This window comes from Dicentrarchus labrax, unplaced genomic scaffold, assembly GCF_905237075.1.
Source record: "Dicentrarchus labrax unplaced genomic scaffold, dlabrax2021, whole genome shotgun sequence".
Lineage (NCBI taxonomy): Eukaryota > Metazoa > Chordata > Actinopteri > Moronidae > Dicentrarchus > Dicentrarchus labrax.
This window is the reverse complement of record NW_026136718.1, coordinates 26,773,905-26,799,089: the sequence shown is the minus strand read 5'-3', so window position 1 is coordinate 26,799,089 and position 25,185 is coordinate 26,773,905. Positions and strand designations below refer to the sequence as shown.

Genomic DNA, 25,185 nt, shown 5'->3' with positions numbered 1-25,185 from the left:
TGAAAGTAGATCTATATTATTATTTTTCAGCAGCTACAACCTAAAAAACTACATTTTAAGTGAAAACTTGATAACCCAAATAAGACAATGGAAAACGTTTTCCATAAAAAAAAAGGGGGGGAATCATTTGTGCTGCGTGTCCTACCACCCAAACCACTCATTTGAACGTAGGCTGTGTGAGACAGGCAGGCATTAGCAAACAATACAACCCTGGCAGCATTTGCTCTAAAAGCTGTAATAATGTTGAATTATTATAGGTCTGATGTTTCTAAATAAAGTTTTATCCAGTTTAAGATAAGCGAAGATGTTCCTTTTGATTGATCCTCCATGGGAAACATTCAAGTTGACACAGCAGCACAGGGGAAATTTACAGTGGAATACTTTTGCTCAAGCTGTCGCTGTTAAACCAAGGCAAGCTAGGTGAGAAATTGTTATTGAAGGCACTGTTTGTGTCCTTGCTTGCATGCAGAGCAGTCGTACCTTGAATCTAAATTCTCATTAGTCCGGAAGGAGAGAATCTCTTTCTTAAGATCATGGGAGCTTGAACATTGGTGCTCCTGGTGCACAACAGCATCCTGCTAACCACGGCTGAACCTAGTTTGTCCACCTGGGGTCCTGCTGTGATCTGTGGAGAAACTTTAATGACGTGCAATTACTGTGAACTGAGTTGTAGACCTGCAACACCTACCAATTGTCTAAATTAATTCAGCTTAGCATGACCAGCCTCCACCTGCAGGCTGTCTATTGGTTGCATTGGTATAGTATTTTACTGTTAGAATCTGACTTCTTGAGGTGTTTCAAGTAAAGTAACCATAATTCCTCCCACTATCTATCTTTCTTTATCCTGTCAAATATGCTCATGTTATTGTGGTCCTTGGAAATTGACTTTCAGCGCACAAAATCCTGTCTTTGTTTTCCTTTATTCGGCAATTCATGTCGTTCACTTCAGGCGAGATAAATGGTAAAGGACATCACAAACAGCAGCTAATTCATTCACAAACCAATCAATTTGGGGCTCAGTATCTTGCTCAAGGACACTCTGACATGCAGTGGGATGGAACCACCGACCTTCTGATTAGTGGCCGACCCATTCTACCTCCTGAGCCACAGCCACAACTGCTTTTGTACTATAGTGGGGAGATAAAAGAACATTGTTTCTGAAACAAGTAACCTCGTCAAGGCATCAAGATGAGAGGCTGAGACCACCTGAAATGAGCTATTGGTGCATTCAGCAGCTCTGTCAGCCATCCAGCAGCCATAGGAAGGACCCTGGTATCCAGCCTTGAAAATGCACACCTCTGCAAATACTTAGTTACATAGAACCATCTAGGAAGTCGTTGTTGGGAACAGTTTGGAAAAGGGCAGGCACTTTCGAGAGGTTCTCACCAGATTACTGGATGAACCATCTGTCTATCGCCATCTATCACAGGCGATCAATCCGATCAACGAACCATATCACATAGTTACACTACTGTTACTGAATTGAGTCGGGAGAAGAACGAAAACCTCTTTTCCGCTAGGAAAAGCCTTTGCTCTTCTTTCAGTGAAGAAATACTCTTCAGTTCTGATAGAACTCATGGTAGCAGCACCTACACTAACCTCTCTGGGAGCCATCATTGTTGTTTATCTAGCTGCCAGTACTTCCTCAAGGACGCTGATTGGTCCGGTAGCACGTAGTTTTAAAAAAACGCATAGATTGAAGACAGGCAGATTCTCGTGTGATCTCATGATTTAATGATCCGGCTGCCTCACAAGGTTAACTTTTTGAAGGCATTCAGTGTGTTAGATTTTTGTTAGGATGTGAGCTGTGCAGGTTCTCTGTTATTCTGCCTACAGACTTAAGTTTTCAGTTTTCCCGAGTTGATTGTTGTGTATTCTGTCTGAACTTGGACCCCATATATCAGTCCTATCAGAATGCTCAACATAATTATTATTATTAGACTAAAGTGATTTTTATATTGTTATTGTTGTGCATTATGGTACTTGAAATAGATTTTCAACTGTTGGAAATAGATTAGAATTGCAACAATGGAGGAGGGCAGTAGTTTGTAGTTGCTGTTTTCTGTTGGCAAGGGCAATTGAGATCAGAGGAAAGTACAGCCTGTTAAACCCTCCACCTGAAACACAATGGTATCTGTGTTTGAGAGTTGTATTGACTCAAAAGTCAAATGAAACTAAAAACCTGAAACATTTATCTTTCGTTGTGCTGCTGCATGGGACGTATGCAGTCTGTCAGAGATTTATAACACAGATTACATAGACAGCAGCAGCAGTATTAGCAGTTTGACTTATGCTAGCCCACCACTGTCTTACCACTGAAAACAACCAAAGTTAATATTAATGTTTAAAGTTAAAAATAACACATTCTTCCTCTTACAAATGAAAAAATGAATCTGTAAGCAATAAAAGGCACCACTGCTCAAGTCAGTACACCCAGAGGTTTTCACTGCTACTGCCGCAGTTGGTCTGGTATGACCAGTAGATATTGCCTTGTAATTAACAATACTGAGTCTGACCTTGTGACCTACACTGCCTGAACATTCACCACCATGATCTTGGCACATGTGGCCACAATGGCTGCTCTTCAGCAAAAGGTGAAGGCTCACTTTAAGGGGCATGTGTCAGATTTTCAGGTTTATATAATAAGAGAAAAAAAATTAGCTTGCAACTTTTATGTAACAGTGGACACTGTGACCAGAGTGACAATTATGGGATGATGGAGACATAGTATAGCAGAGGCAGTAAAGTTATCGATCTGATTCAGTATGTTGTGAACATTACCTAACATTAGCACCATAAGCTAACTATCAAACCAGACTAAAAAAAGGCTGTAGCATCAGTGTAATAAATTCAGCAAGGGTGAGTTGCTTATAATTATAATTTTTCATTTGCACAAGGAAGAATGTGCATTAGTTCTTTTACAAGTTGCAGTGTCTGACTTGTCTGTCTGTCTGTCTATGTCAGACCAAGTGGCCTGTCACCCATCTGCCACAGTAACAGCTAAAAAGAAAGTCAAAATAAATAAGAACTGCCTTTTAAAATGTTTGTATTTCCGAAGATGGATAATTAATGCTTGGATTAAAAATTGTATATTTTGTATAAATCATGCTGTTTTGTTACATTCTGGTGATCCATTTTGTGTCACAGTTGGCCGGTAAAAACCTGTCAAACTGCGGCTGCCCTGTTGACTGGTCCTTTGAAAACAGCTGCACTTCCCCCATGTACCGCAAACAACACACACACACACACACACACACACATACACATGAGTACAAGATGAGCAGAGCAGAGACAAACCTCTGCTCGCTGTATTCGAGTGCTGATCCTGCTCTTATACAGCAAACTAAGCTCTTTCTGCTTAATGCCCAACAGAAAAGCTCTTTAGCTGTCATTACGCACCCACCATCCCTAACCTCACTCTCAGTTCTGTCAGCTGTATACAATACACAGCTTGTATATGTTTATTAATCAGCAGATAGATACCGTACTGGGGTCTCGGCCTATCAGCCATGGCGGTTGCCTCTTGCTCACCCCACCTCGGTAGTAATTAATGACAAAGATTTCCTACTCTAGGTTTAGACAGGAAAGTCTTACTTAATCCAAGCTTTTATGATAATAAGATAGCCATAATGTCATATTATAATAGCCTTGGTGTCAGTTGCAGTCTTCCAGTCCGACAAAAGATGATAGCCCAGATTGATTTAGTCATTTAGATATAAAGACTGGAGTTGTGGTCAACAAACAATGAAGAAGGAAAGTTAGATCTTGCCTCAGAACTTTTTGGTCTTGACTTGGTAAGACTTGAGACTGACTTGCAACTAGCAAGACTTTGTCCCACTGCAAAGGCAATGTAACAATTTATGACAGAAATCTGATATCTTTAAGGCTCTTATCTAAGCACATATTGCTTAAAATGTGCTTACTTGGGTGGGTAATGCCTGTTAAGTGTTGTCCTCATATGATCGTACCAATTTTCACTGGAATTAAGTTTGGACTTTGGCGGGGACATGCTGACACTGACCATTTTTAAAGCCAGTACAGAGTCACTTTAGCTGTTTGCTTTGGGTCACTGACCTGTTGAAACATCAGTTTCCTCTTAGATCTGTAAAACTTGAATGTGGCTCCATTTATTGTTCTCTATGTCCTTTAACGTTCTGCTCAACTGTGTGCAAGAGCACATTTTGAGGCAATTAAAAAGTCACTCCTTATATTAGGTAGAATCTTCAATGGTAAACATATTATTTGACATATTATTGGTTCAGAGGTCTTACTGAACAGAATTATGTAACTTAATACTACAAAAAATGTCTACGGGTCAAATCATTTTCTAAAAACATGCTCTACATAACAGGTTGCTTCTCATTTTATGGAAAGCTAGTGAAGCTAGTAAATGTAAAAAATCTATGCATCAAAATAAAAAGTTTTAACACATCAAGAGGACAAAATGTTCACTTGCTGCCTAATATATCCCACCCACTGACAGGAGCCATGATAACTAGATAATCAGTGTTATTCACTTCACCAGTCAGTGCTCACAATGTTATGGCTGATCGGTGTATATACAGTTATGTCTAATCCAGTGTTTCTCAAACTTTTTACAATGCGTACCAGATCAGAAAATATCAGGCTCTCCAAGTCCCTCCATGGTGACTGATGTTAAAATACAGTAGAGTAGGCCAACCCTATTCAACTACAGACAGTTTAGGTGGTCAGGGTGGATTAGGTGTGCAAAAGCATAACCATAAAAATATTAATCAAGAAAGCAGATATTGTATGGCAAGAGTTGATCATTTGAGGGTCATCACGTTTCTCACAGAAGTTGCAATTATCGAGCGTAGTCAGAGCTAGGTCATGCAATCACAAATGTGATAAGAGGGCTATGACAACTAGTGCACTGATGAACTTCAGTGTTCAATCACATGTCCCTGTTCAATCATGGTGCACAGATGCTGCACAATGAGCGTAATGTGTGCCCATTATGTCACTAAGTAATGTTTCATGGTCAAAAAAAGCTGCAGCTGAGTGTATAAAGACACCGAAGGATTAAACAGAAAGTCTTTCTGTGCTTCTGTCCCTCACTTATTAACTGAAGAATCATGATGATCTTTTTTAACTTCCATTCATACAATTGAAAATTCCCAAATAACACCTGAATCACAAGGCTCAAATTGGTAAAGAAAAGATTTGGAAATTTTAGTCATTGTTAATGAAGGTATGATAACACCCATATCTCAATCTTCATCAATAGAGGGCAGACACAAATTAACCCACACACAGTATTACCTTGTTAGAATAGTAAACACACAATTTGTACACACTCAGTAACTCAGTATGTAAACTATCAACCTTATCTTCTTCTCCCCATGAACTGTTGAAATGAGTGTGAAGAACAACTAAAGGATGATCAAACACTGATAACCTAAACCACACTGCTACCACAGAGGCACCTTGGGAAGAAAGAGGATTTGTCAAACTCTCTGTTTGACAGAGTGGAGATGGGAGGTCTCTGGCTGCAGGGGATTGAACAGCTGATAGAGAACAGCTGTCCACTGCTGCTGCTGGATGGAGGCCAGTTTAAGCCACTGAAACAAATACACAAAAACCCTGTGAAATCTGCAGACATCTGCCAAACTCTTGGGCTTTGGAAACATGTCACTGGAGTTTTGCCTGTAATATTTTATGGCTGCTCTCCAAGATTCACCCGTCTTCGATCTATAACCTTCTTCTACCTCCTCTGGCAAGTACAAATGAGCACTTTCCAAAACTTTGCTACAAGTTTGCTTGCACCTATACAGGTCTGGCACAGCACACAGCCTATTGAGTAGTCAACTAATCAACACTATATGTCACACAGTAATAGTTGATTTTTTGCTTTGCATTCTTGGATTTGCATATTATTCAGGGTAAATCTTTTATTAAAGCACAATATTTCAGAGACTTTGCAGGTGGAGCTGTACTGGTACTGTTTTATTCTATAAAAGTTTTTTAAGCAACTGAACCACACACTTCACATCCAGTATGAAAAACCGACAGCGGTGCCTACAAAGCTATAGGGCAGTACGTACATTTGAACAGGAGTAAAACAAGAAAATGACTTAATGTGCACAAACCAGTCTTACACAGGGAAAATAAGTCGATTTTACCATTTCAAACAGATAAATAACAATGGGGCTTGCAGCCTCTCTTGCCCTGGTAAAACCCCATCAACCCTTCCCACTGCCTGCCAGTCCTATACCTGCCCAGTGCCTTCAAAACCAAAGCATTAACAAGTACTTAAATTAACTAAATACTAAAGTCGTTATCAAACAATTTAAGCCATATTATTCAAAACAAAACAGCAACAAAATAAATAAATGCTTAATTAAATATTACAAAACAGTCGGATTACACCTGTTGATAGCTCCACTACATAGACATATCGTACATTATCAGGTTGTATTGTGTTATATTGTATGAAGTAACAGTGTTTACATTCTGTCACGCTGTAATATAAAGTAATAATGGGAAACTATCTATTTACATATAACCACTGAAGCTAATAAGTATTTTTATTTTAAAACTGTAGGAACTCACTCGTAGTGACGAACCCACAGAGACAATTATCACATTATCACATCTTCATCATCATTTTCATCAGCCAGTTTCTAGCAACGGACAGCTGTTTTCACCATTGTTACCTGCCTAGCACCAAATGGCTGACCATGTCAGCGACTAGCTGGTATATATAGCGCAGCATTCAGCAACTAGAGCCAGATGTTTCCTTCAGGGAGGAGAGTGACTATTACACACGTGTATGGTGGAACGTCTTGATTTTTATTTTGGCGCCCATGGTAACAAATTAGAGCGGCTAGAGTCAGCACGACTCACATGCGTCTGCATCGATGCTTCACTAGAGTCGATGTGCACCAGACATCTTGACAATGCTTCATTCCTCTTCATTATTTTTGTAATAAACTCAAGTTCTGTTTCATTATCTGTCTATTGGTCTTATTTAGATTATCTATCACCATCTTCTCTTCTCTCTTCCTGACAGGAAGTGAAGTACTTCCAGTTTCCTGGAGAGCTGCTGATGAGGATGTTGAAGATGTTGATTCTCCCGCTCGTCGTGTCCAGGTACTGACGTCTGTCTCCTGTACTTCATTGTCACCCTCACCGCTTCACCCAGTGACTTAACACGTTCAGAGTTTTCAGTGATGTATTCTGTGAATTAGTGAATAGTGTATATTCATATACTGTAGGTTCACAGCAGGAGTGGAAATATGTATAGGGAAACTTGTAAGTCACACAAGCAAGAATTGCAATAAAAACACAAAACCTTTTATTGTTAATTTCCACACTGCAATTTGTAAGTATCAAAAATGCCAATTTAATGGGTGAGAATAAAGCACATAATGGGGTAAAAGAATGCAGATCTAAAGCAGAGCTCATCAAGTAGTTCAATTTAATCCTGTCACCTTTTCAAAAATTAAGTACATTAAGTATTTATTTTTTCAACAAATTCTACCTAAAACATAATTTGTTTAAATATATTTTACCATAACTCTATCTTAAACTGTGTAGAAGGCAAGAGGGGCACTGAATTATGCAGGGGTGGTCTTAAGTAGGCCTATGCGTGATTCCCAATTCATGTAATTCCAATACAGTTTATGTAGCCCAGTATGCGGAAACATTCAAATATACTTGGTGAAAATGTTTATACCACTTTTATACCACGTGCCAAAAACTGCATGGTTTTTGCCCAAAGCTGCCTGGGATTAGCATAAAGTGGACATGTCTGCAAAGAGGAGAATTATGGGTGCCCATAGAACCCATTTTTATTCAGATATCTTGACTTTTTCCTCCTTCCCGACATCCTAGCATGACATGTTTTTTTACCAGTGGATTTGTTAGGCCTCCTAGTTTCATATGATACCATTATCTTGACTCTAGCTTTAAAACACTGCTTCTGAAAGACAGTGTGGAGTGGAAGAGGTAAGGATAATGTGATTGGATTTCAAGTGGCCAGTAAGATTTCAGGAGTGGCCAGAGCCCCCCTCTGGAAACACCCCTGCTCATGAGTGCAGGTGCACTAACAGGATGTGCGGGTATATTGTGGAAGTAAAGCAATTTATTCTTCATTATCCTCCCAAAATGATTCATGTTCAAAAGAAGTGTTTTCCTTAACTTACAATGATAGTTGTGTATGTGGTACTTGTGTATTATGTTTATTGGGAAAAAAATCAATAGTAAAAACCTTGACACACAAATGATTAATACTCACAAGCTCTTAAAGTTATCTTGCTATCAACCAAGCTGCAGCAGTGAGTCTTGCCAAAGGTACTAAGTAAAGTATTATTTTTTGAGGTTTACACTATGACACATTTATTTTAATTAGCACACTAATACTAATACCTTGTCCTGTGAGCTAGCACTAGCACAGTAATATCTGAACTATTATTACTGTCTACTACAGTGTTAAAGTCAGTGAGAGTTCCCAGTGGAGAACATGAATAGTCCATTTGTTTTAATTCCCTACATTTTCCTGAAATTGTCTAAAACACTAAACAGTATTTACGGACACTGAAGTCGCAGTAACTGACACTGACCTTGTTTATGTAACTGCACCTGAGGAGGAGGGGTGCTGCTCAGCTGTAGTTCACAATAACGTGTTTGATAAAATACCGAATGATTTTCAATTTGTGCTGCTGCTTTAGTTTATACTTAAAAGGCTGCCCAGATTTGTATGAGCAAATTCCTTTTGACATTGTCCCGCTTCTGATGCAAAACAATCTTCATCAGATTTGCTGCATTGAGGAAATTTCATTTGCACATTAAAACAAGAAAGCCTTGATGTTCTGCATGCTACTTCTCACCTCTATAATCGACATGTTGAACCTAGTGTAAAATGTCTCTCATCTAAGTCTAAAAGTCAAGAGTATTCATTCTTCTTTTTGTTTTGTAGAAGTGGTTATAAAGTAATACAAACAAAAATAACAAGTAATAAAGACAGAATGTTCATATGCTGGATATATCGACTGTCCTCTAATAAGACTACATATATCGTCAGGCGTTGGGACCTAAAATGGGTGTCGACAATTCATTGTTTTGTACAGTGTATTATTTCATACTAAAACTTACACCACATCTGGGATGTTTTTTTGTTTGTGTTTTTGCCTGGTATGACAAATTCCATGACACGTTCCTTGACTTTGACCAATGGGAGCACAGAGCTTCAGGATACAACTGTAAACATAGTGAAACAAAAAGAAATGATGTTGGTGCTGCAAGCTGGAAGTGTGAAACAGATGAAAGGTCAGACCGCTTTGGATGCCATTGTTTGTTTTAATTCATTCAGTCATGGACAGAATTTCTGAATCTATTATTACTGATACAGTGATAATCTTAACACACTGGTCTCCAACCTGGGGTTTGTGAAAGCTTAACACAGGGTCGCGAGATCTTATTGATTTTAAGGCGTGTAAGAAAACATATAAATATTCACAGGAGGCCTATATCTCAACATTTGGTTCATTTCTGTGAAGAAAACTTCATGAAATTGTTATTTTTAAAGTTTAGATTATTTAAGATCTAACCTATGCACACCTCATCCTGCATTAGAAAAGTATGCAGTTAAAACAAACAAAGAGCTAATAGAACAATGGCCAAGCATCAGGGAGAAAAAAACACTACAATTGTCAGGAAGCTAATTAAATATGTATAATTATTAAAAAGTATATATACATACATAATACAGACAGATAATTGTACAAAAAGTTGCTAAAAATATCAGGAAAACTCATCAATGATCAATATTCATAGGAGGTACTCTGCTAACCCTAACTCAGCTACTGCTCAACAAAAGCCAGGCTGTTTGATGTCCTGGCTCCACAATAGTGGAACGAGCTCCCAATCAACATCAGGGCAGCAGAAACTCTCACATTTTACATCACAGGTGACAATTTGGCCAATAAAAAAAAGAAAAAGACTTTATCTATCTCTTATTGTTACTAAATGTAGCACTTGAAGCACTTTGGCTTTTCTAATGAAGTTGATGTACTTGAATGATTTTTGGTTGATCATGGATGAATGCACTTATTGTACGTCACTTTGGATTAAAGCGTCAGCTAAATAAATGTCATGTAACTCAGATCTGCTATCTGATATGGTTCTCTCCCTTTAATGCTTTAACTATGTATGTTGTGTTAGATCTCTAACTCTCATTTATCAGCACAGCTTTACTGCTTGAAGTATGTACTGTATTTATCACTGTGTGTGTGTGTGTGTGTGTGTGTGTGTGTGTGTGTGTGTGTGTGCGCGTGTGTGTGTGTGTGTGTGTGTGTGTGTGTGTGTGTGTGTGTGTGTGTTGCATTCTGCTCCTGAATGGAAGCAGTGAGGGATTAAGCATTGATCCTTACATTCACAAGAGAAATCCAACAATCCACTAACACTGATGTGATGCCAGCTTGGCTGTGATTAAAATGCCGTCTGTGTGGTTACTGGTAGATCCTCTTGTGGTTACTGGTTACTGAGTTTAATGCTTCCCAAAACATTCTACTTCATCTCCAACTCATTTCATGCAACGTGAATATGGATTAATGAACAGATTAGAAGGAGCAGCAGCAGCAGTTTAGACCTGTCTGCATTCTTTCCCTCTAAAGACCATGTGAAAATAGCCCTACTGTGGGCACATAAAACAATGTGCTGAAGAAAGAGACAGTCCTTTGAAATGTGTTGGCACATATTTGTTAAAACTGCAGACATGCCTACTTGATATTGAACTTTGTTCAACTTTGTATGCCGATCTCCAAGGACTAAGCACTCTATTAGCCGTCTGATGAAGTATGCTATGTATTTGTATGAAAGTTGAAATGACCTCAGTATTTAATGGAAATCTAGGTGACAGCAGACAAAGAGTGGGAACTGATGGAGAGTTGCACTGAATGAGCCAAATAATAGAATAGAAAATATACATATAGACTGTTATTTAATAACACCAAGCCGACAGTTTGTGCCTAAAGAAAATGATCAGTGTAGGCTGACTGAAGTTTTGTCTGTGGTGTTGAATAGTTGAATAATTAAGAATAATTACATACAGTAGTTGGCTTTGAACAGATGACTCCACATAGCAGAATATCAACTTATTTAACCTTTCTTTTCTTTCTGACAATGACTGAATATCTCCTCTTAATGGAGAATGTCTATGTGCTAAACAACCCCAAATGTGTTTATGGTCAAGTAACAAAGCCCTCTGGTTATGGAAACAAAGGAGAAGGTCAGGTGACAAAGTTCACAGATGGAGGAGTTTAGGGTTAGGACTTCAGCACGGGAGACTGCTGTTCATTTCCTGTTTCCAACTGTTATTCAACAAGTCAACACTGAAATTTTTTGACAAGCATGACCATGATTGTTCCTTGTCCTTAGAAAGTAGCTATTTAAACCCAAACCATGATCTTTCGCCAAACCTAACCAAGCCGTTTATGTGGCTAAACCTAACCAAATTATAGCGTCGTCACATCATAAAACTGATCCTCTCTAAGTCCCACCCCTTTTTGCTGTGTGCTCTAATAACAGTTTGTTTGTTTGTTTGTTTATTAAGATCCCCATTAGCTTCTGCATAAAAGTCGCTATTCTTCCTAGGGTACAAAGTTTACATAGTGACAATACTATACAAATATACACACTCACATTATTCATCACAATAGACTGACACAACACATATTAATGCATATATACTGTAAATAAAATAATTAAAACTGACACACTCTTTAGACAAACAGTGTTTTATAAAAAGATGATCAATACAAGTAGCTACTTGCATGCCATCACTCTTTAAACATATTCTTGTCGGTCTATTAATGACCAGTAATAATCCACAAGCTGCAGATGCACACATTAATTTCATTTTCATTGAACAACAAAAATAATTCCAGTCTATGTTTAAGTGTCCCAAATCATATTTCAAGACTTGTGCTAGAGATGATCCAACATGTTAGCGCTTGGGGGACTGTAACAACAACCTATTAATATCAGCTTTAGGTGTTTCAAACAAACTTGCAGCCAGAGTACTTCAATATCTGAAGACATTAAATCCTGCCTTACTGTAACAGGTATATGACTCTGAACATAGAAAGAAACCCCTCCTCCACCTGCATTCCTGTCTTTTCTAAATATATCATATATCCATGTATCCTCAGTGATCCTCAAATGTAGACTCTAACTGCGTCTGCTACTTCAGTTAATTTATTTCTGATACTACATATGTTTATATGGGCAATTTTAAGACCATTCTTGGGCAGTTCATGTAACATTTACCAAAGATCTTTTCTCTTTCTGTTCATTGTGATAAACTAAGTCTTGGAGCAACACAAATTACAGTTAACAGCAACATCTAAACATATACACATACATAGACTTGTTGAGCAAACCTTGGGCAGAACCTGAGTCAATTTTCTCCTTTCCTGTAGTTAGATATGTGCTAGCCTCATCTATGTTGAAAAGATCCTATTTTTACATTTGAAGTTAGCTAACTAGTGTTAACAAAACGGTAGTTAAATAGCTAGTTAATTAACATCAATTATTAGTTATCCCGTTAGCTAATGAATTGCTATCATTAGCTAACTAAAGATGGGACTTTTTGATTAGTTGTCTTTTTCAGATAGACAAGCCTTGGACATAGCATATCTAAGTACAATTTTGGCTACCAATCTCCCTCAACTGTTATTGGAGCACAGAGAGAAAAGGGGCGGGACATAGGAAGGGTCAACTGATTTATTTTCACGTGGGATTTGTAAAATTTTTGGAATGCACTGACACGTCCTATTGATTGGTCAGATCAGAAAGTGATTCTCGTGTCGTTCTAATGGACAAACAACGTATTTTGTTGCTTAATTTAGACGACTTGTTGCGTTGTATTAACCATGATTGTCCAACTGAGGTTTCACTTCTGACCTGGCACAGCAGTTGACAAACAATCTTGCCACAGTAGTGTTTTTTTCTAGAGCTTTCGATCATATCACATGATCTTTCTCAGCAGATGAACTTCCCAGAGCTCAGTTGTCATGGTAATGTGAAACAAAAGTTTGGGGCGGCAGTAGCTCAGTGTTTAGAGACTTGGCTTGGGAACCCGAGGGTTGTCGGTTTAAGTCCCATGGACCACAAAATATGGAGTGTGGACTGGCAGCTGGAGAGGTGCCAGTTTCACCTCCTGTGCACTGCCAAGGTGCCCTTGAGCAAGGCAATCTAACCCCAAAACCTGCTCATGGGGCACCGGTAACATTGCAGCCCCATCACTCTAACATCTCTCTCCCCTTTGCAAGTCCACAAGTTTATGAAGTGTGCATTTCAGCCTGTGTGTGTGTGTGTGTATATAAAAAAAAAGAGTGAAAAGAACAATTTCCCCTAGGGGATCAGTAAAGTATATATTTTTCTTCTTCTTCTTCAAACAATCTCAACCACAAGGTCTGAGGTCTTTGTACATCTCCAGAAGAGCTACAAAATGGACCTTGTAAGGATATTGTTTTGTCAAGTTTTAAGTTTCAGGATTACACTCCTATACTCCTGTATAGCTTGTCCAAGGCCTTAGCCTCATAAAACCCTAAATGCATCGGCTTCACCCAGAATTCATGTTGTTACAGAGCTGCTGAACAGTTGACATTATGGATTGCACTGACCCATTTGTTGTAACATGGTTCGACATGCATTATGGAACTAATGAAACCATTCCTAAATTGTCAAAGCACCAATATCAGTCTAACTCCAGTGTCCTTTCCTCTTTCAGTTTGATGTCAGGACTGGCAGCCCTCGACGCCAAGTGTTCCAGTCGGCTCGGTCTGATCACAGTGTCTTATTACCTGTGGACCACCTTTGTAGCTGTGATAGTGGGGATTATCATGGTCTCTATCATCCACCCAGGCGGTGCAGCACAGAAAGAGGACTCTGAGGACAGCGGCAAGCCTATCATGAGTTCTGCTGATGCTCTGCTGGACCTCATCCGGTAAGACTAGCATAGCATCCATCTGACTGTACATGGTGTACACACCATAAACAATGATTTCCTGATTTTAACATATGTGTGAGACATCAGATGATTGCAATTACTAACACTGTCAATTTGACTGAAACGGCGCAAGTGGAGCACATACTGTTTTATTGTCTTGCCTTTAGGAAATCTCATCACATGTGGCAGCAGTAATCCATTAATCAGTGAACTCTGTTCGGTGGTCTGTAATTCATTCACATCAGGGAGAGGATGATTGAAGTGAACAACCTGGGCTTGGAGGGGCTGCAGTGAGCCACCGTCCTCAGAAATAACTCCCACTGAAAGCTGCAGAAACTATTTTGTGCTGCAGGATATTTGTGTTGTCAGCGTAAGGGTGATGTATGGAGCTAAATTCTGAAGAGAAGGACATACAGGAGGGGACCAAAAGAGGACGAGATTTATTTTTTAAGAAGCAAGTTATAAAATAAATTGTAATATTATGAGGCAAAAGTCTTTAAAATTTGAAAAATAACTCAGATGTACACTGATCAGCCATAACATTCTGAGCAGTGACAGGTGAAGTGAACAACACTGATTATCTGGTTATCATGGCACCTGTATATTAGGCAGCAGGTGAATATTTTGTGCTGAAGTTGATGTGTTCGAAGCATAAAAATCGGTGCAATAGTTGCAATTTTAATTCATTAGAAATCTAAATCAATTTGTTCCAGTGAAAATAAAAATGCTAGTAATATGGTGATGTATAGTTTATAGGTGATGTTTGGCATGGGAAACTACAATGACTGGTCAAATTTTCTCTAACTCCAGTCAGTTTGTCACAGAAGACAATAACTGTACTCACGGACTGAGCATTACTCCTCATGACTAGTAAACTAAACATCATGTGAGTGCCCTTTATGGGCATTGCACGATTGGGCTTGATCATTCTGACAAATCTGCTGATGATGAATTTCTCATATCTGTTTTTAACAGGTGTAAAGATGGCCTCCCTATCAGTCTAATAAATTAAACCAATTATATCACTATAATGTCAAGTCATCATATTTGATACATGTGTTTTTGAGCCCTCTACAGCATAAGTGTGATATTTTTTCCTGAAAAACTTGATGTATACAATCAGACACAAACATGCACCAGAGGGCCTTCAATTCAGACATCCAAAATGGCTGCCTTCAATCGGTGACTCACAAATGGTTTTTCAAGGATATTTTTTGCCAATTTTGAAACAGTTAAGGTAAGAAAAACATGTAATGCAAGGTCCATCTTTGCCTGAACAAAGACAATAACCTACCACAAAGCAAAATAAAGAGGTTGTGAACCAAAAAATGAACTAAACTCAGTGAAAAGTTCCTCTTCCCCATGCCGGGTTCCACTGGTGGGTTTGTCACTGCTGCGTGACAGCTTAATTTCAGCAGAAACAGAATATGTATGATGTTATTGTGCAATATGGAAAATTTTAAAAGAAAATCAAAGTTGAATGGGTTAAAAGTGTCGTGTTTTATATGTTTTTGTTTGTTTTTGTTTAAGCTATACAAACTGTGAGCAATACATTGCACAAAAGTACCAGATGTAGCAAATTGATATTTAATTTATTTCTTTATAATTTGGTTTGATAAACATAAAAAAAAATTGAATTTCTGGTGATTATTTCATGGTTCAGGCATTATAGGGTTAAGATTTCTGCGTGGCATAACCAGGCTTGGAGCAGCAGCTGCAGAGGTCAGTGGTTTTGAAAATTGCGTATCAGTGCACAATGAATTGGTTTTGAGCTCTCTGAACGTTTTGTTCTCCAAATATTTTATCTTCTTAATTTTATCTTCTCCAATCTACTCTCATGATAATAGAGATATGAAGGGGCCTGACCATGAAGAGCTTTATAGGTGAGGAGGAGGATTTTAAATTCTATTCTAAATTTTACAGGAAGCCATTGCAGAGAAGCTAGTACAGGAGAGATGTGATCTCTTCTCCTAGTTCCTGTCAGTACTCGTGCTGCAGCGTTCTGAATTAAATGTTGCGTCTTGATGGACTTAAATTATTTCATTCATTCATATTCTACAAGACACTCTAAGGATATTAGAAATTATCTTCCATTAATTAAAGGACTTCCATTAATCAGTATTCATCGGAATACAGCTCCCAGCAAATAGCTCTGTGATTTCTGTTTCATGTATGAAGATACTGATTAGTGCAGCTCTAATTCTATTTTATTCTGTTGAGTCACAATTGAGTCATAAGGAAGAACAGTTGAATTTGAATAGGACTAATAGTAGCTGTTCTCTGTTTCATACAACTTTCCTATTAAATTGACAAATGGTGGGTGCCCAGTTAGCTCAGTTGGTAGAGCTGGCGTCCCATGTACCGAGGCTGAGTCCCACTGCAGCGGCCCAGGGTTCAAATCTTATCATATGAAAAAGGCAATAACCCCCCCCCCAATTGTATTTTTTTGACAAATTATGTCATTCAGTGCACAGGACCAATGTTCTCATAATTTCTGGATTCATAATATAACTACATCATTATTACACATTTATTTACTGTATGCCTTCAGTATTCCTACATAACTGTTAGAACTAACTAGAAGCTAAATTTCAATTGAGTTCCATTTCAGTTTTATTTGTATATCACCAATTTATTTATTTATTTTTAACAAAAGTTATCTCAGGACACTTTTCAAATAGAGCAAGTCTAGACTGTACTTATTAAATTATTTACAGAGACAGTTCCCACCGTGAGCAAGCGCTTGGCAACAGCGCCAAGGAAAAACTTACTTTTAAGAGGCAGAAACCTCGAGCAGAAACCGACTCTAGGTGGGTGGCCATCTGCCTCAACCAGTTAGGGTAAGAGAGAGAGAGAGAGAAGTGGGTAGAGGGGGTGGGGGGTAAAGAGTGAAAGACAAAGACAAAGATATACAGCAACACCAATACTAGTAGAAATGACTGATGATGATGATGATGATGATGATGATGATGATGATGACATCGGCTGTGGTAGAGTGGGTTGTCCACTAATCGGAAGGTTGTTGGTTCAGTCCTGCTGCATTACAAAGTCCTTGAACAAGATACTGAACCCCTAATTGCTCCTGATGCTGTGTCATCAGTGTGTGAATGTGTGTGATAGGGCGAATCTGGCATGTAGTGTAAAAGTACTTTGAGTGGTCGGAACACTACAAAGGCTCTATACAAGTACAGGTCCATTTACCATTTACCATAACATGACTAATAATAATAATACCGGTAATAATAATGAATGAATAGTCATGAATATTTGGGGTTTTATGTGTGTCAAAGGTTTGGGGTGGTTTCAAATTGTTTTGACATGGATCTCTGTGCCTCTCCTGACTTGACATTTAAATGTCACCAGGTGTGAAATCTTTCTGTCATGAAGGCAGGAAAATTAAACAAGGTCTAATTTAGGATTTGGAATAATTTTACATCTCTTGTGCTATGTGCAGGGGTGGCACTGAGTCTACAGAACGTTTAACTTTGATCTTAGGTCGATCTGGCTGTACTGTGAGCCTGGAAGGCACCACATGAAGCAAAACACAAATATCATTTAAATTGCCATGATGGCAGGCTTTCAACATCACAGTGTCACAGTGTTTAAAACATGGGGCATGACACCACAGAGAGTCAACTCATTGGATTTCACCTGATCTGATGAGCTAGATCATATTACAATTACAGTTTTAAAAGACCTTCACTGTTTTCTGAGCACTTAATACACTGAGTCATTGAGTGCACATAAAATTTGCCTTTGGTTTAAAGATTTGAAAAGAATGTCTGTCTTGCATTAGAGGTTGAGCTGTTTTGGTGTCCTGATGTTTTCATAGTTAGTCATGGTTTTATACAGATTCTTCAGCAAGGATACAAGTCTTCAACAGGGATTTTATTTAGATAGTCCTCCTGCAGACAGTTTAGAGTCTGTAAGAGGACTTTTTGTAGATGATCCACATTTCATTTTCGAGTTATCACACCTTTGTGTGCAATTAGATTTAGGTTTATTTTGCATATATTGCATAGCTGTACAGTTGGTGCTAATTTTAATAAAGTCAGGAGTAGAGATGAAAAGGTATGTTTGTGCCATTACCGTCAGACCGTATCATATTTTATACATTTCCCTCTCTCCAAACAGCATGCTGTTGGTGGGAGAAGTGCAGTGGATGGTCTATGAAATGACTTTTCACTCCATAAGTAAGCAGGATAAAGGTATTTGGATAAGGTTAGAGCAGTTAAATAAAGTCCATTCAAGTCAAATTATATTCATATAGCCCAAAATCACCAATCACAATTTGCCTAAAAGGGCTTTACAATCTACAGTTACACCCTCTGTCCTTAGACCCTTGATTCTGGTAAGGAAAGACTCCAAAAAACCTTTTAACAGGGAAAAACTGGAAGAGACTTCAGGAGGAGGCACAGAGAAGAAACCCTCTCTCAGTACGGACAGACATGTAATAGCTGTCACAGATACAGAGCAGACCAACAAAATCACAAATAAATTACTGTAACAGAATTTCATGTTGATTATAAAAAATATGTGAACAATGTGGATCCAGGAGGACATTGAGCAACTTCAGGTGTCGCCAACTGAGACCTGAGCCCTCTTTTCATGTGTCATTTTACACCATTTCTACTGACTTATATTGTGTCATTATAGGCTCGAATGTCATAGAGAGAAGAATGTCAGATAATGTAGCATAAAGAGCGACTGAGTCTGCAGATGGAGGAGTTTGTGCAGGGTTAGTGGGTCAGACATCCTTTCACCCAGTAGAGCACTCGTCATGTTCATGCGAAACCAGAAGTCAATGTTTTTTTTAGCTTTATTATGTAACGTATTTAACTTAAGTGAGGTAAGTACTTATTTTAATGTGATGTTTTAATTAAGTTTTCCTCAACCTAACCAACCTGCGACCATTTCACATAATCACCTGACTATTGTTACCATGACAATGAAGGGCCTAGGTTTGATTCCAGCCTGTGGCCCTTTGCTGCATGTTATCCTCACGCTCTCTCTCTCTCTCCTTTTCTTCTTTCCTTTTCTTTCTTTTCATCTTCAGCTGTTTCTATTAATTAATAAAAGCCCCAAACAATATATATGTATATATACAGTGCAGAAACAGCCAAATATTCTTCAATATAATCCAATTTTCTTGTATTGAGCACAAAAAACTGCCAATGAGGTAAGCCAACTCTGGCTGACTAAAATCTAGCCACTGAAAGACTGTAATGGGCCTTAAAACTATTTTGTATTTTGCTCACCTTATTGAGTTGAATTTAAGAATTTGTACCTATTTTTTGTTCTTATTTTTTTTATTTTTAATTTAAAAATGAAAACTTAACAGCTGCTTAATTTACACTGGGCAGCCTCTTAAACTGGCGTTGTGCACGTGGTCTTAACTCTTAAAATAAAGGAAATAATCTTGTTTCTCTGCTGGGATATTATGCAAACTCAATATTAGCTGTAATATCTTATCAAGACAACATTAGATATATTTTCTTAAAACCAGATTACTTTTCTAATGCAAAACATGCTTGACAAGATCAATATTGTTAGACCAAAAATAAGAGTAATTTCCTAGAAACAAGGCTATTTTACTTTCCGGAGATTCCTTTTTTGCAGCTTTTAACACAATCCCATTTTATCACGTTGGATACAACCTCCTCTCTGCCATGGAGATGTGGAGGAGGACAAGCCACACAAAGAAAGAAAAGAGAGAGAGAGAACTAGAAAGACAGAGCAAGAGAAACTCACACAGCTTGGAGACAAAACGAAACAGAGGGTTAATAGATGTCACATGTACAGAACAGTTTAGCAAAACTCATCAGACCAGAACCAAATGTCAGACCAGAACAACATTCTCAGAAGAAAGTATTCTTCTAAATAACCAGGAGGTAAAGCCTGTCCAGTGGGCACTTCTAAGTTATTGCACAACTTCAGTTCTGCAGTCAAACAGAGCAGCAAGCATACAGTTTATTTCAGCATGATTCGGTTTGTTTAGGCAGGAGCCTAAATGTCACTGGATTGTATCATATTACAGAACAGGAGATTTTTTAACCCTGGAGCCACACTAGAATAATCTCATTTTGTTTTTCTTGTTTGTTTTCATTATGTTTTTTCACATAAATGTGAATAATTAGGTCTCCTGACACCACCTCTGCTGCTCTGTATTCTGTGAGCATTGGGAAGTTACACATGGAACCTGCTGACTATGACTCACTGCTATTTTATTTACACCAACGCAAGAACCTCTAAAACATCTGTTCAGCTTTGTCGTAAAGAAGGATGTAATACCTGTAGGCAGGGTTGGGGTTAAAAATGTAATCCAATACAATTTCTAAAGTACTTGTTTAAAAATTTTGTTAGTAACCTAATCCAAGTATCACAATATTAAAGTAACGTAGGTTGGATTACCTCAACCCAGGCAACAGAACAATGTGACCTTAGAAAAGAAAATTGTTACTTCTGTAACTGTAATGGATTACAGTACATGTAATCTGTTACTTCCCATGCCTGTTGACAGGAGACAAAACCCAGTATACTGATACAAACACTTATGAAACTGATGGGTCTTTTTACCCCCAAAGCATATAGTATCTAATTCAGGGGTGTCCAAACTTTTTTCACTGAGGGCCACATACGGAAAGATATACGAAGGGCTGGGCCACTCACTATAGTGAGGTATATCTCCTCACCTTTAGTGTATTGAAGTTGGCAAAGTCAATCAAACGTAGGTAATTAATGCTTGATAATTGAATATGCTTAAAGAAAAAAACTGCCTACACCACTCACATTTTTCTATTAATGGGTTTTAATTTATTGATTTATTTTGTTACAAAAAGGGTGGCAGTTTATTCTCAAAACAGCAGTCACAGATTGCCTCTTAGTCAGGATGGTGATCCCCATTCACAGCCCTGTATGAAGCGGGAAAATAAGGGGAAAAGGGGAATGAGTATGTTTCAAGTTTGTTATGCAAATAAGTTATTGGACTGACCTTCAGCTGACTTTTGTTAGAAAAATGTTATTATTATTAAGTGTACATCTTTGCCTTTCAGCAACATGTTCCCATCCAACCTGGTCCAGGCCACATTTCAGCAGGTAATACCTATGAGGTTACAGAGTACTTTCAACCACATAGGCTCAGCTTTTCGTTACAAGTCCGGACTGTTAATGCAGCCCTTTTTCTGCTTCTGTTCCCATCCCCTGGCAACAGTATCGAACAAGTAGCCAGTACATTGTGAAGCCCAAACCGACGGTGAGTCAGGCCCAATCAGAGTCCACCACGCGGCGAGCGCTCATCTACGGTATCCAGGATGATAATGGAACTGACATCCAGAACTTTGCCCTTGATCTGACTCCACCTCCTGATGTACTGATACGCACGAAGGAAGGAACAAGCGATGGAATGAATGTTCTTGGAATTGTTATTTTTTCCGCCACTATGGGTAAAGACCATTATGGTTTATCGTTTGAACTTATCCTTGAAAATGCTTTCACACTTTTATTATTTTTATGATTGTGCTCTATGTTTTCACAGGAATTATGCTGGGAAGGATGGGGCCAAATGGCAGCGCCTTGGTAAACTTCTGCCAGAGCCTGAATGAGGCCGTCCTGAGAATCGTTGCCATTGTCATATGGTAATGATTTCTTTAAACATACTATTTTACTTTAGGAAGCTATAGATGGGTTTTCCGTTTATAAATAATCTTAGCATATGAAGTTCCTGCTGTTTGCTTGCTACAAAAGTTAGAAGGGGCACCAAGCATTGTGTAGAGCTGTGGGTGTGGCTTCTAGGGCTCCAGCCCCAAATGTTTTCTCTCAAGCCTCAAATCTTTTAGGTTTTTGACTTCAACTTTGTGTCTTTTCCCCTCAGTCTCAGAGTGGACCGGAAAATCAGCTGAGCAAAGGTTCTATTAGTGGGGGAAATATCGCCCAAAAAACGCAAAATGCCCTAGTTAGGCCAGTGTTTGGTTTATCCGTTCTAGGCTACTGTAGAAACATGGCGGTTAAACTTGACGCCCTCCGTAGAACAGCTCCCTCTGTAGATAAATTCACTCTAAGGTTACGAAAACACAACAATTCTTCAACAATTCAGGTGATTATACACTAATGAAAACATACTTATTATACTTGTTATATGTCAGCCAATAGCAGTTGGTTGAAACGAAATATTTCATACTGGACCTTTAAAACTGATATCATTTCCTCAGCAGTGTCTGTTTAAAACTCTCCAGCATCATAATCAGGTCTCTGACGAGATTGCTCTAAGTTGAAGGGAGGTTTTCTTCTTGGGATACTACTTTTGTGATGCTTAAATTTGCTTGGAAACTTGTCTATAGGTCAACAGATCTAACAGCTGTCTAACTACTACATGTAAGACTGACTTTGAGCTACTCCTCGTCCTGCCAGGTACTTCCCGTTCGGCATCGTGTTCCTGGTGGCCGGTAAGATCCTGGAGATGAGCGATCCATCAGCAATGGGGAAAAAGCTGGGTTTCTATGCTGTCACCGTGGTGTTTGGTCTGGTGTTGCATGGCTTGTTCATCCTACCCGCCATGTACTTCTTCATCACCAAAAAGAGCCCCATCGTTTACATACGGGGAATTCTGCAAGCCCTGCTCATCGCCCTGGCAACCTCTTCCAGGTGAAGGAAATGACTACAGGATGAACACACTTTATCATGTGTAGATCAAAATTATATATGCCTGAGTCCTAATACCACATATCCTTTCCTGTCCATTTACTGGAACATTACCCTGAAAAGCCTCAAAGGGATGTTGGGAGATCAGAAAACATCTGGTGTGTGTGGGAAGAGATAGAAATATAAAGGAGCATTCCATGTGTCTGATTAGACTGGCACTTCTCCATTTGTGTGTGTGTGTGTGTGTGTGTGTGTGTGTGTGTGTGTGTGTGTGTGTGTGTGTGTGTGTGTGTGTGTGTGTCTGTGTGTGTGCTTCAGTTCTGCACATGCGCTGCACATGCACATGTTTTTGTAGTTTGGGTTATAGCTCAGTTGAGACGACAGTGACAGTGTTTTTGCATGTTTTATCTTTATTTATATATTTACATTAGCAGACATGTTCACTGTGGTAGATTTCCAACTGGTTTAATTGTCAACCCCACGCAGAAATGAATGAGAACCAGTGGTGGCCTAGAAGGTAGGAAAAGCCAAAAACTAAAAATCTAAAACACAGCATCATGCTTTGGAAAATGCTGCTCAGCAATGTAAAGTTTGGTGGTTTGGTGAAAGCACACAAAAACTTTGGTATAGTCTATTGAATTTTAAGATCTTTACATCTTTACAAAGCAATCCTTGTCGAACATCCTGGAGAAGGGAGTGTGTATTCAGTGTGTGGTGCTGGTGACCACAGTATTTAGTGGTTTGTTCAGGCCAGAGTAAAAGCCTGCTGCATCCATCATTACATGTGTGTTGTGAGCTCAGATCAGCAAAAAGCATCTGCTGCATGATTGAAAGGCTGAATGTCTCTGACCACAACAAACCAGTTGTTTCCCTGACCTATTTGTCTTGTCTTGTCTTCCTCAGCTCTGCCACATTGCCTATAACCTTCAAGTGCCTCTTAGAGAACAACCACATTGACCGCCGCATCATCCGCTTTGTGCTCCCTGTGGGGGCCACCATCAATATGGATGGCACCGCTCTCTATGAGGCTGTGGCTGCAATATTCATTGCACAAGTAAATAATTATGAGCTGGACTTTGGCCAGATCATCACCATCAGGTCAGTGGACCGTGCTATCAACCATCTGTGCTTCTAAGCTCATTAACATGGTAAAGATATCATTGGGATTTTAAAGCAATGATATCAACAGCGATAAATCCTTTACAATGCATAGCAGAAATGCACTGTGCCATATGTATATCTCTGGGGGGTTTTTTTTCGTGATTTTCTGACCTGATTAGTTACAGTACAGATTGTTATAGACAGTTTAAAATGCTTGTTTAAAACATGATGCATAAACCCAGTGAGGAAATAAAGACTGCTGATGGATGTAAGGTTTCCTCATGTTATAAAACTGTTATATGAGCATCAATAATTACTTTAATAATTCCTACAATATGTCATTAGAAAACAGTAATACATCAAACAAGTGTGAGCTCGCACAGCCTCCAGAGAAGTCGCTAATTGCTAGCAAAGTCCTGCCTTTCATCAAGCAATCCAAGAAATCACAGTAAACATATCGATGCAGCTAAACCCAGTGTTTCAACATTTCAGGCCAATGAATTGTAGCTGGAAAACTTCCAAAAAGAGCCACCAAAACCAAAAGTTAATATACAGTAGTTAAGGCTTTAAGTAGACAGAGCTGGAATAGGAGGGAATATCCAGGATAATACTCCAGTTACTTAAACCTTGTCTTAAGGGTTCAGTATGCTTCAAACAAAAAATGAACGAACTGCAACACTCGAAGATCGACAAAAAACAACAACAATTAATGTGCGTTCCCATCCACCCCAGTCAAACCTCAAACAGTGGAAAACCATTTTGCTTTAACTGTAAAGCAAACAATGATACCTCCACCCTGTCCTGGATTACAAAAATATTGTGCAGATGTCCTGTATGTGCAAAATTTTAAAACTGCTGAATGAATCCCAAACGTAGTCCAGTGTCTCTTCTCTCTGAGCGTCATACCAGGAAAACCACACCACTACGGTGAATCTCTGAGGCTCCCTCAGTGCCTGGCTGGCATCGGGCATTCAGTTTCTGACATGCCAATCTTTTACTGTTGTGTTGTGATATCCACAAATTATATATTTACCTGTAAAGAACAGTGTCATAACATAGTAATGCTAAACTAAAATGTTGATATTGCCACTTTGTCATCACCTATTTACAGAAAACAAAGGAAACCATTTTATATAATTCCATACAGCGACTGTAGATTGAAACTATCTGCTTATCTCTCAGAAAAGAGGCATGTGGCCTTGATAAACCATTATATCCCTGTCACGCCAATGCTGGACCCACCCATCCCCCACCCTCCACCATCTCTCACCACCCTGCTGTGAGTGGTGGGATCATCCTATCCGCAACCTCTGGACCTGCACCAGATATCCGACGTACATCAACATGCAGTTCACTCTCTACACAGCCACTATTGTTGCACGCTCATAAGACACTTCATTAATTGAACCTAGAGTGTATGTGCGGCCCTTCCCCTCAAATTATCATAATAACAATGTACCTGTTGTCTGTTG

General features: G+C 38.9%; 1 protein-coding gene across 2 annotated transcripts in view; it reads left to right on the top strand.

Moving 5' to 3' along the window:
* The window catches only part of slc1a7b (solute carrier family 1 member 7b), a 31,489-nt gene that overhangs the window by 3,828 nt on the left and 2,476 nt on the right, over positions 1–25,185 (top strand). Inside the window, exons 2-8 of one of the 2 annotated variants that reach the window (XM_051377496.1) lie at positions 7,034–7,113; positions 13,757–13,972; positions 21,028–21,070; positions 21,186–21,417; positions 21,510–21,609; positions 22,382–22,615; positions 23,516–23,710. In XM_051377496.1, coding sequence (XP_051233456.1) covers positions 7,034–7,113; positions 13,757–13,972; positions 21,028–21,070; positions 21,186–21,417; positions 21,510–21,609; positions 22,382–22,615; positions 23,516–23,710 — 1,100 coding nt within the window. The remainder of the gene's footprint in view (positions 1–7,033; positions 7,114–13,756; positions 13,973–21,027; positions 21,071–21,185; positions 21,418–21,509; positions 21,610–22,381; positions 22,616–23,515; positions 23,711–25,185) is intronic. The other variant, XM_051377497.1, reaches the window with a different exon arrangement.